At 34.1% G+C, this 14,868-nt stretch overlaps 1 protein-coding gene across 2 annotated transcripts; it reads right to left on the reverse strand.

Moving 5' to 3' along the window:
• Positions 1-564: 564 nt before the first annotated feature.
• On the reverse strand, positions 565-13,272 carry LOC134236914 (scavenger receptor class F member 1-like). Of its 2 annotated transcripts, none has more exons than XM_062719083.1 (11): positions 13,142-13,272; positions 8,997-9,203; positions 8,631-8,834; positions 8,208-8,348; positions 7,873-8,028; positions 7,157-7,300; positions 6,528-6,662; positions 6,122-6,262; positions 5,936-5,956; positions 2,457-2,553; positions 565-1,904 (listed from the first exon to the last, which is right to left on the reverse strand). In XM_062719083.1, the coding sequence occupies exons 1-11, from the start codon at positions 13,179-13,181 to the stop codon at positions 1,814-1,816; spliced, it is 1,377 nt and encodes a 458-aa protein (XP_062575067.1). In that variant the 5' UTR covers positions 13,182-13,272; the 3' UTR covers positions 565-1,813. The 2 variants fall into 2 exon arrangements, with proteins under 2 accessions (XP_062575067.1, XP_062575066.1); XM_062719082.1 differs by having other exon boundaries at positions 1,762-2,026.
• Positions 13,273-14,868: the final 1,596 nt, after the last annotated feature.

The following is a 14,868-nucleotide window of genomic DNA, read 5'->3' on the forward strand; positions in this document are numbered from 1 at the left end:
AAACTTATTTTGTTAAGATTTAAAAGGATACAGTAAAGTTAACGCAACATAATACATTGAAGCTTCCATTTACAGAATGAAGAATTTATAAAACTATACAAAATCTGAATAATGTCGACCCTAATTCTTACAATAATGTACAAATTTATTACAAGTAGTGTTTTCTCTAATAGTTTAAGAAACATTTATTATGGCATTTTCTTTTTTGCTAAACACAACAAATATAAATATATCCCATATAAATATCCCATCAACCATGTATACGGTCACATACTCTTTAGCTATAAAATGATATTCTTAAATATTAATATACTTACAAATGTATAAAAAATCACCTTTCTAACAAACCATTAGCACCAATACAATCCACAACTTTGATAAAAGATGTAGCATTTACATACACATAAAACATTCAGAGGATATTCTATTTTGCATATTTCAATACTAAGGAGTATAAAAAGAAAAATCAAATTAGAATATACATGTATCACTAATTATAAAGCAATTAATATTTTTTCATCTAATTAAATGTAATATTATTTACAATTGATTTTAATTCCCCTCTTTAAACTTGTAATTACTAGTACATGTACATGTATTCAAAAATACAAAATCAAAGAAATATTTGTAATACTAAACATAAAAAATACTATCCAAATGTATCAGTAAAAATAATCTTTTGTCATAAAAAAATTCACAGTAAAATGAGGTATAAGTTGTCGAGATATGTACTTTATTGGAGATTTGAAAGGTAAGTTTATAATCCGATAGACTGTCTATTGGTTATATTAAAGGAAAAGAAAATTGTCACCTCAACTATCTATAGTATACTCTACCTGCATTACAACACAACTTTGATATTGAGATATAATCTTTGATCAATAGAGGTTAAAAATGGGGCTACATATATTAAGTGAGATTTAGTCCATCGTGATGATTACCTGGTAAGGTGTTCAGTGCATAAAAGTGTTAAATATAATATTTTTATCTAAAATACTAGTGATTTTGCAAGCGTAAAATTATAACCAGAAGTCTCTGATGAGACTGTAGCTCCACTGGTTCATTTTTCTCAAAGGTAGAGAAAAGTTCAAAATTCGATGCACTAAATTATATATCTTATAGTAGTCTACTTGACTATGTGCCTAGTTATATTAAAATCATTCCAAAATTTTTGGAGGAGTAAAGTTTTGAAAATCTTTACAGACAGCTGGACAGCTAGACAAGACAAATAGACGGACGAACGATGGAAACCTTACATTCGCATAAACTGATCAGTAGAGCTAATAAAAACAATAAACTTACTTCACAATTAACAACAACTAATATATACTCTTTGTAACCAAAAAATGACAATTCAAACTAGCTCCTACATGCGACTAGTCTTTATACAAATTATAAAATATGTGAAAACCGATAATAAGTTTTCAATTGGTAAATGCTAAATGTTACTTGTATATAAAATTACATACATTTTAAATTAATTTTTGGTTTATTGTCATGCATTGATTTTTTTAACACCAAAATAGGTAGAACATGTAACACAATACGGCAGTGCAAAAGTACAACATCGTGTCTGACAAAGTCACAAAAGTGGTCGACATACGTAACACTATACATACACTTATCCCTATTGATAATGATGGATGAATTTATTGAATTGGTTGACACTTTTCATTAGATAATTTCATCTGATATAATTTTATCATCAATTGCAAGTTAACAATGATGCAACAATATCTTTGCTAGTTTTTACATCCACCATTGATCAAAAGTTTCTTTAGTTTCTATCACATCTATATAGGAATGTCTCTAACTACTTAAAGACATTCAATTGTACAACACCCCCTGTGACGGCCTGTTGGGACCCATTCATAAACCTGGTCTCTCTGCGACTTCTCATGAACCTGGAAATTAAGGAGGAGGGGGTTAGAGTTTGTAGCCTTGGGCCAGCTCCATTTGTTCATCTTGTCTGGCGTTTGTATGATCGGCCCGATTCATTGGCCGCGAGGTAGTCTGGCATCGAAATCTATAAAGCACAACCGTGTAGTATTTATAATCTTAATTCCAAAATTTTCATCATATTTGAAGCTTCATTAGTTTTGAATAAACGGTAATGTTTAAAGGAAATGAAATTTTACAATTAAAGTTTAAAATAAATATTATTTAGATTTTTATGTAGTTATGGAAAAGTTTATATTTAGAAGTTTTTCATTTAACAAAAAGTGTAGACTTAATACATTGCATCACTAGTATCACAAAAATCATCGTAATCAACATGTCTGTCTTTCTAGTTTTACTTTCCTGAAGATTTATAAAGATGACACGTAACATGCTGTTCTCCTTTCAATCTCAATGAATTCTGCTTTCAAAAACTTCTCTATTAATTATTGAGCAAGGTTAAATAATATGACGGTCAGTATGACTACTTTCGAAGCATTCCAGCAAACCCAACTTACTTGTAGATGACAAAAACAGTAATCATTAGAATGGCAGCGATTCCGACCCCAATCCCACAACCCACCAGGAATGTGAAAAAATCCCACCATCTCTCCTCTGTACAAAAAAGGTTTATGTTGATTTAATGAGAAAATTGAAAATATCGAACTGTTTGAAAATAACCCAAACATATCAATGCTAAGGTAAGAAAATGCAAGACCTATCACATGGCATGGTAGGTCAAATTCACAAGAAAGATACTTTAAACATACTTTAAAAGTTTAAAAATTAAATCTATCGAGTTACCTACAGTTTATAATTAACTATGTTAATCTACATTTCAAATCTCTAAACATTACTGATAGAGACTATTTTTTTTATCAGCAATAAAATGAACCCTGTCGCCATTTCAGCCTTTTGTGCTGATCAGACAAAGATAACTGCACGAGTATTGCTGCTACATATGTACCAAACGAGAAGAAGAAAAATTACTTAAAAAATTTTGTTTATTGTGATGCAGAATTTTTCTTTTCATTTTTAAGGGAACCTACGTATGACAATGACATACAGTTACATGAAGTAATGTCCCGGGCGATTGCTTCCGCGAGATAATGAAAAATGAACTAAATGGTGGTTAGATTCATTAAATATTTTAACAAATCTTAGCTATAGTTTATGAGTGTAAATTGTATTTTATGAAGATAAAAAATGATTGGCAAAATGTGCACTGTAAATCATAATTTATCTTGCAAAACCATTATTAAATCTGCAAAGTATTAATGATCGTTAACTATAGTTAATGATCTACATCAAGATAAATGTACACGTATGATTTAAGCATGTAAATTCTGATAAATATAGTTTCGCGATTTGTGAATAAAATATATGGAGGTACGAACAGGATTCAAAAGTCCATTAAACATTACAAAATAGGAACAGAGCGAACAAAGACCTCCAAAACATCAGAGGTGGGATCAGGTACCATGTAGGAATGAGCATCCCCTGCCAACTGGTCACACCCGCCGTATGCTCCTTGTCATGATCGAGAAATAAAGGGGAAAAAATAATACACTGTGTAGATCGATATGAAAAATATCAGTCATCATTTGAGTTAATGAAAAACTGTATTTGCCGACAAGGTCATTGTATCAACCAACTTATCAAATGATGACTTTAAACGAGACTGCAGATATTCTTGCTTCATCAACTTGTTTGTCAATAACTAACTTTGTTTAAGAAATTGTACATACGTAGAGCATTCTCTTGCATATTGAATTAATCAAAAACTCCGCATGCAGGTGATGAAGGTATACTGCTGCAAAACTAAGGGTTGACGACTGAAAAATCAAAGTCATCACTTTTATCATAGAATTTGGTTATTAGATTACCATCAACATTTTTCTTAAGTAAAATACCCAAATATGATGTGTCAGACTCTGTGGTATCTTTTATCTCAAGCTCACCGGAATACATCGTATCAACATAAGAATGGAAATAACTAACAAAACCTTTGTAAAGCAATAGGCCTATTAAAAAAATATTCTTTTTGTCTACTTGACTTAATCAAATCCTAGAAGAGCAGGAATATTTTATTTACTTACGCTTAAGATGTTACAGTGTATATGATGAAGAGGAATATGACCAAGATGGAGGATTAGGTTCAGATATTCGATATTGCGGCCCTGTAAAGTTTTCTTGTAATTAAAAATTTTGGAAGCAAAAGTCGATATATATTTGTAGGTAATACTAGTACAAGGTGTAGTACTTATCTTGAAATATGGTGGAATACAAGACTACACCCTTTTGTGATTAAATATATTTTGGTGTCGAGGAATCAAAAATTGGATATACATGTAAATGGGATTTCTAAACTTCATAAAAATCCTTACAAAGAGATATACAAGTACATCGCCGGTTGAGTGATTTAAGCGCTCTTCATATCCCCTATATTTATTACGTCTTACAAAAATACAATCAGCTGTACGAAAGAAAAATCATACGTACTGTGTTACAATATATTCTAAATGTGTAAATCAGAGGTGGATTCTCAAAGACTCTGAGAGAATTTTTAGAAAATTTGAAATCGTCCAAGTTAACAACATCATATCTCATGAGAACTACTCGTATACATAATCATTCCTCACCATATGATAACCAGAAGTCTCTGATGAGACTGTAGCTCTACTGGTCTGTACGTATAACTAAGGAAAAGTAGCACTTGGATTTGAAACTTCGCAACAGACAGCAATAAATACAATTATGTATGTAATTGTGGTCTACTTGTGTGCCAAGTTATATTGAAATCAGAATAAAACTATAGGAGGAGTACCGTTTTGAAAAATTGTTTACATGCAGACAGACGGACAGCTACACAGACGGATGGACGACGGACACCTTACTATCGCATAAGCTCCTCTGTTCTCTGACCAGTAGAGCTAAAAACTGAAGTGTTTTTTAATATCATACAGAATTGCTTTTTCAATAAAAATGGAAGTCAGAAATCTTAAAATCTTTTGATAAGTCATCAACTTTATTAAAAGTCACTCTGATTCCAGACACAAGTATTCTTAAGTTGATATTACAGGAATGCTAGAGCTCCTCATTGGAAAATTTCTGTTGTCTTTGGAGACCATGTGTTCCAACATACTGTTTGAATTCTGATGGGCACTCATTTTACTTTTTTTACTGACCTTTTGATTTTATTTTCCTATTGAGGGGAATTAAAAAAAATATCTACATGACAAGAAATTGCTGTTGCCTTGCTCACGAGTTTTTTTTTGTTATTTGGATAAAGAAATGTTTTATCAATTAACAATAAATACGTCCATTAATATTCATATAACAATTCGAACTTAAATTAATGAAGAGACGGCAAATAGTCTGCAAAATCTTCTAATCTTGGTATGTTTCAAAGACTATAGACAATAAGCCAACGAACAACTGAATTGTGTGATAAGAGAGATTGCTTCCGCCTTTCCATCATCAACATTCTTTTTTATCTCATCACTAGTTATATCCAGCTTGTACCTGCATACGGTGTTTACATCTCCTCATTTGGTACTCAAGAGCATGCTTCAAGAACGATCATAACTGGAGCAGGCGACTGGTAAATGATGTTCCAGGGATTTCAACAACCTTGTATGAAGTCAGCATTTCGTAAATTCCATGACCTTGTTGGCAAAAACATTGTATAACTTATAATTGGATCGTATTTTGGCGATTTGTTTCACACCAATTGTTAGGCCTTTGTTTTTATATCGAATTTGACAATGTAACTTGATAGATAGATGGATCTCACAGCGGATGTGACCGGTCAATAGGGGATGCTTAATCCTCCTAGGCACCTGACCTCTGGATATTACAGGCTACTGTGTTTTATGCCATCTTCATAGAGTTGTATTTTTATTGACTTTTTAAAAGATCAATCTCTGTTTTTTTATCTTAACCTTTTTCATAAATACTGCGCAATATTAAACCCCCTATATTTGATTATACTTACCATATGTATACAAACAGGTATCTGAAACATTAGAAAATAATAGAAATGCAAATACATTAATTTTTGTGACATGTATTATTTCGCATTTACAAATAAAAATTTGCTTACCGCTGTATTGAAACACAAACCTGATCCGTAGTTTAAAAGTAAATTTCTGTTACGAATGTAATAAAGTAATCCTCTTACCCACATCACACTTGAGACCACTCCACCCTCTAGCACACTGTCCCTGTGGACAAGTTCCGGTGACTAAGTCACACGTCCCGTTCCCACAGAATTTTCCACAGTTAAATGCACAGTTCTTCCCGTATGTTCCTTTGGGGCACTCTGCATTGTAAATTTTTTGAGTGAATTTTTATTACCTGTATAAACTAAACACTCGATCACCAAAGAAAATGATAAGCATATCAAACATTTGGAAGGCGTCCTTGTTTGGAAAGTTCAAAAATTTAATGAAACTAAGAATTTATCTTTCAGTCTGTCCTACTGAATCTTAAGACCTAAACATTTATTCCAGTAAAGACAGAATGGACAAAGACCCAATAAAATGTTGGAAATTTTATTTTGAGATACTAGTACATGTATATCATACTTGAACATTTGGGTCCCCTATATCCTTCTCGACATCCCTTCAAACACGTTCCATTTCTTCTATCACATTCGCCGTCGACACATCCTGTACTGCAGGTTTGGGAGCAGCCGACACCATACGTGTTGTTTGTACAAGCTGCCCGCCAAAATAAGTTGCATTTAAATGACGTCTTAGAAATCAAAAGAACTAAACAAGCGAGTCCATGTACTGTTTTCTTTGTTAAAAAAGATATCTGTCAAAGAATTTATACATGAATGAAGCCTTTGATCTAAACGCAAAGTACATGTTAGACTTCTATCAAATTATACCGATATGTACATATTCTAACTTCTTTGCTAGAAGTTTGTTCTTTCTTCAAAATACCAAAAAAATGTTATTTTGGAAGAATTTTTCATTGAAATTAGTAATCACAATATTCATGTTTAGCCAACTGTAATCAGTCACCACAAATTTTAACTCACGACACTCTCCAGTAACACAAAATTGCAGATTAAAATTACTGTCAAAGAACACACTAATTTTTTTTTTTTTTTACTTACATTTAGTACAGTAACATTATTAAATTAAACATTCCCTTCTATGCACGGTGTATGTAGCTACAGAGATTATTATACACTAACACTACTTACACTTATCACAAGGATGGAAATTTTCCCACCCTTTATCACAACCCCGGGGACAGGTCCCATTGATGTGAGAACAAGTGTCTCCTTCAAGGCAGTTCCCAATACATGTACTTTTACATCCATCTCCGAATGTACCGGGTGAACAAACTACAAAATAAACAAGATGTGTTTGTGAAACACTATGCGCCCGGCGGCAACACAGTTCGAAAAAGCTATTTTTAGCACATTTTTAGGTCACAGTCAAGGTCAAATGTCATTGACCTTGGTGTCATTTGAAAGAAATTTAGTGAAGTAGGCATACCAAATATAAAGTCTCTATCTCTTATGGTTCAAAAGTTATGGCGAAAGTTCGAAAAAGCTATTTTAGCATATAGGTCACAGTTATGGTCAAAGGTCATTGACCTTGGTGTCATTTGAAAGAACTTAATTAGTGAAGTATGCATACGAAGTATGAAGTCTCTATCTCCTATGGTTCAAAAGTTATATCGAAGGTTAAAGTTGACAACAGACAGACAAACAGATAAACAGACAGACAAGCAGAGAGACAGGATAAAAACAATATATGCCCCGATCTATCGATTCAGGCACATAAAACAGATGTCCATCTACTTATCAAGTTGAAATATATTAGAATTCAATACATTATCAAAGGACACATACTTTCTCTATTTTTTTATTTTTCATGTGAATAAACTTTGAATGTTTATTTTTTTAATTACTTTTGTCGCATTTGTTCCCCTGCCAGCCTGTTAAACAGCCCAATAGACAGGTTCCGTCTGACTGTGAACAGTTCCGGTCCCCAGACTGAGGCTGAGTGAGGCAATTCGGGCTACATGTCTCACCACACAAGGGTCCGTATCTATCGCCTTCACAAGCTGAATGGAAAAAAATACAGTAAGAAATATTTTTAAAAGCAGAAGATTGTACCCAAGAAACCTTTCAAATGAGCTTACAGGAAACCCAAACCCTGTTTTGTCTGCAGTGAGTCTTGCTGACATGACCAATCTTTGCTAAAACCATGCTGACATGCTGAAATGAGTGAGAACATGCTTACTTGTGTTACAGAACAGATCTGTATAGGGCTCCTCACACACATACTCCCCTTTACAAGTCCCACTCACCACGTAACAGTCCTCTGTACAGCCACTGCCACAGGGCACACAGTGAGCATCATACACAGTCTCGTTACACTCACCTGTAAACAAGGAGGGCATTAAGATATTACATGTCTGCAACATTATAACACTTTCCCTCAACATCTTCAGCTAAATAAAAAATGGTACTATGAACTCTCTTTTCAAATACAGTAAAGATATCTCTTATTTGTGGGTAAAGTGGCAAAGAAGATCTTTGAAAGAGGAATCCCCAAATATTTTTCCTACCCAAACATAAAATGGCAATAAAACTACAAATTTTCCCCTGTAAAGCATTGTGACGTAATTCTTTAACTAAATACCAGTACTTAAATTGTTCTTACGTGAGATTTTCAGTCGACATGATTCTTTAAACGTCTTCTTTACCAAAATGGTCTCGGTGTTAATGTTATCGGTATGTTTCAGTCCTTTACAGGAGCCATGGACTTTCGATGAAGGAATGACATCTTCTGAACTGGCCAGATCCTGGTAACAGGGCCCTCCACCAGGTGGCACCAAAACACTCCGTATCGGAGATTTCGTTGTTACTGAAAAAGAGCAGGAATACCGCGATATGCAAAATAAATATCAGCCAGTATCACTAATTCAATATAAAACTTATGTAGGTAAGATTCGGATCGAAGGATGAATTTTGTATTTTTACTGTTTATACACCTCAACGAACTGACTATAGAAAATAAAAATCTCACTGTTGATAAACTGCACGCTAATGTAATCAATGTCCAGAGGAATCAAATCATTCTTGTCCTGTAAATACTGCGTCAGTGAAATCTGCCGGGTGCTGTCAGGACATGAAGTTGTGGGTCCCTGTCTCCCTCCTGTCAGAGATTTCACCACCGTGAACCGAATCTTATAAGGCATAAATTCTCCTAACGATAACCTCAGTAGTCCATACACTGAAAAAATGAAACCTGATTTTTTTTTAAAAGTAACACAGGTATTAACTATTAATTAATAGCCACTCTCTGTAACCACTTAAACTTCGTTGCCACGAATTGTCACCGATTTTGATGAAACTTCACCCATGCTTAGTACTTGACACAAGAAACAAATATCAAACAAAATTTCGTTGCTATGTGTCTCGGTTGCTATGGCAACAGCCGGAAAAGTTTGAAAAATCGAGATTTTCAGCCACTTTAAATCTTGACTGTGGCTTAATAAAAACTAGAAAAAGCAAACAAACCATTCTCACAAAAACATGACACCTTGATGTCACTTAAACTGTAAAGAAACTGTTTAGAATATATCTCTAAGTAAGTGGTAACCAAGGGTACATTTGGAATACATTTAAAATGCTGAAATATGTGGAAAAACACGCCGTATTCACTAATGGTAGGTGTTACATGCACAAATTCAATCAACGACTTAAGAAAAACAATGAAAATGTTTGACCTTAAGTATATAAGTATAAGCAATATTATTCTATAAATAACTTTTATGGTTGCCATGGTAACACAGTGTAACCATGCAAAACCAGTAACTAAGATTGGGTTAATGCTACTGTCTTGAGGAAAAACATGAAAATTCAAGACTGGCAAATATGTATTCTTAGGACCTTGCAACACCAAAACCATAAGAAAAATTGGGTCTAATTGCTACTTTGCAGAGTTACCATGGAAATAAAGTACTAGTGCTTAAAAGTGAATTATTTTTCGCTGCATTAAGAATTAAATTGCCATTTAATCAAGAAACAAATTAAAGGACTCAGCTTGAATAGTACTTATCTGTTAGAACTGAAGTTGAATATCATATATTGATAAAATTTGACGAATAAAACAACACTGTTGCTATGGTTACCAAGAAGGGAAAATGTTCGATTTTGTGAACTTTATATCAATATTAAACCCTGTGTGCCAAATTCTTGCATCCACTTAGAGATTGGATGAAAGTCACAATTAAAAGTCAAGTTAGCTGTTAAAAAACATCAATCATAAAAGTTTTGGGAATCTACATTTAAGGGTACGTATCCAAGGAAAGAAAATATTTTTTAGGTTTTTAAGCCTTATATTTTCTGCTTATTTCCATAGCAACGCTCTATTTTTAGAATCTAATCTGAATTTTTTCAAATGGGAAAGCTTGGAGCACACCAACATCTTATAAAATTGAACAAAAGTTATGAGGAAATGTGCTTTTTTAAAAAGATAGGATCAGATTTAAACATACATCGTGTTACTTAGAAGGCTCTCTGTGGTATAAAAACCTTGGCAACCATTGCCAACCAAAATGAAATATCATATTTTGTTCTTGGTATATGTTTCAAGGCTCTTTTTATATTATTTGGTCACATTTCATCCCATAATTGCTTTTTATTTTTACGTGTATGACTTTATAAAATTCAATGAATTTTTTTACTTTTGAATACTTTGTTACCATAGTAACGTATGTAATAGTTGATTAACCAAACATGTTTATCAAGCATTTGAGACATCTGACCTTCAACTTTTGGAAACAGTCATTGCCAATTGTTTGCTTTGCCGCAAATGTTAACTATGGGGCTCTAAACATGTTAAAAGTGCCATTTTTCGAACTTTAAGACATGTTGCCATGGTAACTATACAACATAGCAACCAATTTTTGCCTGATTTCAGTTTACGGTATCAATGACTTTTATCATAGAGAGTTTGGAGAAATTCTGAGAATATGCGTGCCACAGCTCCTATATAAAATTTCAAATCATTACAGAGAATGGCTCTTAAATACTCAAAGAATTCGAAGATTCTAATGAAAAAAATGTATGAACTAAAATTAAGATTAAAATCCCCGCCTCTAAATCCATTAATGTGAAAGTGCAAAGACCCGTTTGTATTAATTATTTTGTTGAGCTCAGATATTCCTTGAAGAAAAATCTACAGCACCAGAGTTGGACAGATCAAGGACTCACTGAGAGTTGATAAGTGGAAGTAAATGCACTCGTAGTTGTGAGATTTAAAAAAATAAGTTGGGAATGAAGGAACACATGGGGAAAATGTGTTGTGCACCCAGTGAAATAAAAACCCACAGGTCACGTCAATGAGGCGGAGAAGGAAACATGCTGGCTCTGGATTCTACCTACAATGTCCACCGATTTTATGTGTAAATCGACAATAAGGCCAGCCCCCCCCCCCCCCCCCCCAAAAAAAAAAAAAAAAGAAAAAAGGACCTGCAACTTTCACTTCACTGATCGACTTAGGTCAGTCTCGACCGAAATTCACTCCCGACCTCCCGACCCCGGAGCCAGCGCTCTACAGACTGAACTACCGTGTACAGTCAAACCAAAAAGGAAAAACTTAATGAATTAATGGCCAGTAAGTATAGCATTAAGAAATAGTTTGATGATGTCATTTTTGACACGTCAAATGTTTCCCACGAGCTGTATGGACAAACGTCGTAGATGCCGTTCTCTTTGTATTTTCTATGCACTATTTGCAGGAGGAATAGCAAAGAATTTTGATGGCTGTATAAAAGATTTGACATAGTGGACAGAAAACAGCCTTAACAACTCGACATATTTTTGTGGACAGTCAGTACCTACCCTAATAGGAAACAGTATATAAGGTATAGCTCACCGACAGATATACCCACTTTTGAATTATGTGTTACTTATCACTTGTGCGGGGGGGGGATCCCACTTCTTTTAAGTATAGTGGATGTAATTTTCCTCTATCCCCTATGGTTCAGATGTTATGGCGAAAGTTCGAAAAAGCTATTTTATGCGCCCAGATCGATAGATCGGGGCGTATATTGTTTTGTCCTGTCTGTCTGTCTGTTGTCAACTATAACTTTCGCCATAACTTTTAAACCATAGGAGATTGAGACTTCATAATTGGTACGCATACTCCACTAATTAAGTTCTTTCAAATGACACCAAGGTCAATCATGACCTTGTGACCTTATCTGTGATCTATATGCTAAAAATAGCTTTTTTGAACTTTGTTGCCTCCGGGCGCAGTGCCATTTCACAGACACATCTTGTTAGCATATAAGTCACAGTCACAAGGTCATTGACCTTGATGTCAATGGAAAGAGCTTATTTAGTGGAGTATGCATACCAAATATGAAGTCTCTATCTCTCACGGTTCAAAAGTTATGGCGAAGGTTAAAGTTGACAACAGACAGACAGAGAGACAAACAGACAGACACTGAGGCAGCTAGACAAACAGACAGACAGACAGGACAAAAACAATATATGCCCCGAATTATCGATCTGGGCACATAAAAAAGAATGACGTTGATCTACAATCTCTTTTCCAAAGAAGGGGGGGGGGTTCTTTCTAGTCCCTCCAAAATATTTGTACCCAATCATCAAAAAGGGTGGTCCTTCACATTTTAAGCTTCATATGCATGACTTATGACTCTTTCTTCAGAATTCTTTAAGAGGGACAAAGGTCAATTCTAGTTACTTTACTATGTACATCCTTCACTTGAGCCACACAAGTCACAAGGAGAAGTTTAAATATTTTATTTATGCATGATAGTTTTAAATAATACATTTTATATCATTCTTCACATTTCTTTATCATCATTCATGTACTAGTATCTAAAAATATTGGATGTCTATCCTTTCACTTTGGGGGAAAATGCACACTTCATGTTCATCTGGAAATTATAGTTTTATTACAGGACCTAGCTGCTGTACTGACCAAGGTAGCCACAGGTTAAATTAGGTCAGAAAGGTGAATGAAGGGTCACATAAGACTAAAGTGCTGATGTACCGGTGGCAATATTCCAGATGTAGCTTTTACTGTAATTAAAACTAACGTCAACAAAATAATTAACCAATCCTACAGCTTACAGCTCCATATGTTGTCTTTCCACTCCGGAGAATAAATAGCATCATAATTTAAACACAACTTACCTAATATCAAGAAGGGATGTATAAATCTCAGTGTTCTCATTCTTTCACAGTTTGTATTAGGGGTTAGAACTCCCAACACGAATGCCAAGTTCCTCTAGCTATACATCAAACTAATCTTTGCATGATTCTTGTCCTCTCAGTCTGAGAGCTTAAGTATGGCGTGCCGGTAAGGTCAGAATCATTGAGTGAAAAAAAAAATCAACATTAGGCCAAATAACTGAAGAAAAACTCATCTTTATTAAGGTCAAAACCTAGTAACTAAATGAGTTTAGATTGTCTGTTAATGGATCCACTATGACTGACTTTATTCAAATGTACTTTTCCCTTTATACCGGTACTTCAAAACTATACCCTGTTATTTATTATTTATGTAGGAAATGATTTTTTGTAAAAATCAAGCAGTACTACTTGTATCATGTAAAAAATAATCTCGATACCGTTGCTCAAGTTAATATATAATGTATGTGAAAGAGGAAAACCATTTTAAAATATATATCAACACTTAACAATTATCATTGCAATAGTTTAATATTACTTTAAGCGCATATTTCTAAAATTTTAAAAGCTTTATCGTTAGTGGTTGCTAAAATGCAGGAAAGATTTCTCGCTTTGTTTTACACCATAGGTAATCATGTTTAAGAAATTTTCACTCCGAGTTGAGGAACATTGATTTCTTAAGGCCCCGGTGCATCACTGTTTCTTCTTTTGTCATACAATATGCTCCAGTTGTTAGATTTTTATGCTAAAATAACAATATTTCCAGCGAAAACTCAACCTCTTTTCCCAAAATTGTACATTTTACTTGATATTCAGTGTGTACACTAGAGAAAAAATGCTATTAAACGAACCACTTTCTCGTTTTTTTGGAAGCTTAATTGCCTAATTCGCACTAGTTTATCTAATGTGTAATTTCTCCCAACACAGTTATTAATAAATGTCTTCGTATCAAGAAAAAAATTCTTTGATAGCCCTCTTACCCAAAAACTTTCAAAACTTTGAAAAATTTCCACATGAGCACTGCGCATCATTCTTGCCAGATATGAAATTGGTGATTATTGATTACCGATGGCAGTTAAAAGTCTATTACCGGTAATAAACCGATTAAACATATATGATCACGTTGCGTGAGAAGGGGGGAAAGCTTAAGGAGATTGCTACAAATATCAGATTAAGAAGATGTGGGTAAGCGAAGTGTTCAACATCAACTCAGTGTCGAGCACATGGCGAAGAAACAGTTGCTACCTATGTTTTATCGACTTAGGTCAATCTCGGCCAAGATTCGAACTCACAACATTCCGAACACGGATCGAGCACAATACCGAATGAGCTACCGTGAGTGTCTGCAACAGTAATTTTGTGTCCATGTACCTTTTAGTGAATGCGTTGTGGCAACGCACTTTGAAAAAAAAATTTCAAAGTGTGTTGTAACAATGCGTGACGGTGTTCATGTGTCGAGGTGATAAGAGGGATTGCAATCTAATTAAAATCCGATTCTTTGATCCGCTCAGATAGATCGCTACATAAGGATCTGAAGAAACCCCATTCAGGGTCATCTCCTGGTGACCTTTCTAATAAAAATATTCATTAAAATTTTGACCAGTCAGAGAAATCATATTTAAATGACGTTCAGGAAAATGAATGTCGAAATGAAAGATGTTATCGTTTCGTGCCAAACAAAGAGCTCAAAACCAAGACAAAAGCAAGTACTTTTTTAATTTCTCTACAGA

The sequence above is a fragment of the Saccostrea cucullata genome, unplaced genomic scaffold (genome assembly GCF_032062105.1).
Source record: "Saccostrea cucullata isolate Sc308-1 unplaced genomic scaffold, CSIRO_AGI_Scuc_v1 ctg34, whole genome shotgun sequence".
NCBI classification, from domain to species: domain Eukaryota; kingdom Metazoa; phylum Mollusca; class Bivalvia; order Ostreida; family Ostreidae; genus Saccostrea; species Saccostrea cuccullata.

Excerpts from the sequence above, each read along its gene's own strand:
- LOC134236914 (XM_062719082.1), bottom strand. The coding sequence starts at position 13,181 with ATGAGAACACTGAGATTTATACATCCCTTCTTGATATTAG. Across the intron at positions 9,204-13,141 it reads ACATCCCTTCTTGATATTAG|TGTATGGACTACTGAGGTTA; the intron begins GTAAGTTGTGTT and ends TCATTTTTTCAG. Across the intron at positions 8,835-8,996 it reads TAGCGTGCAGTTTATCAACA|TAACAACGAAATCTCCGATA; the intron begins GTGAGATTTTTA and ends GCTCTTTTTCAG.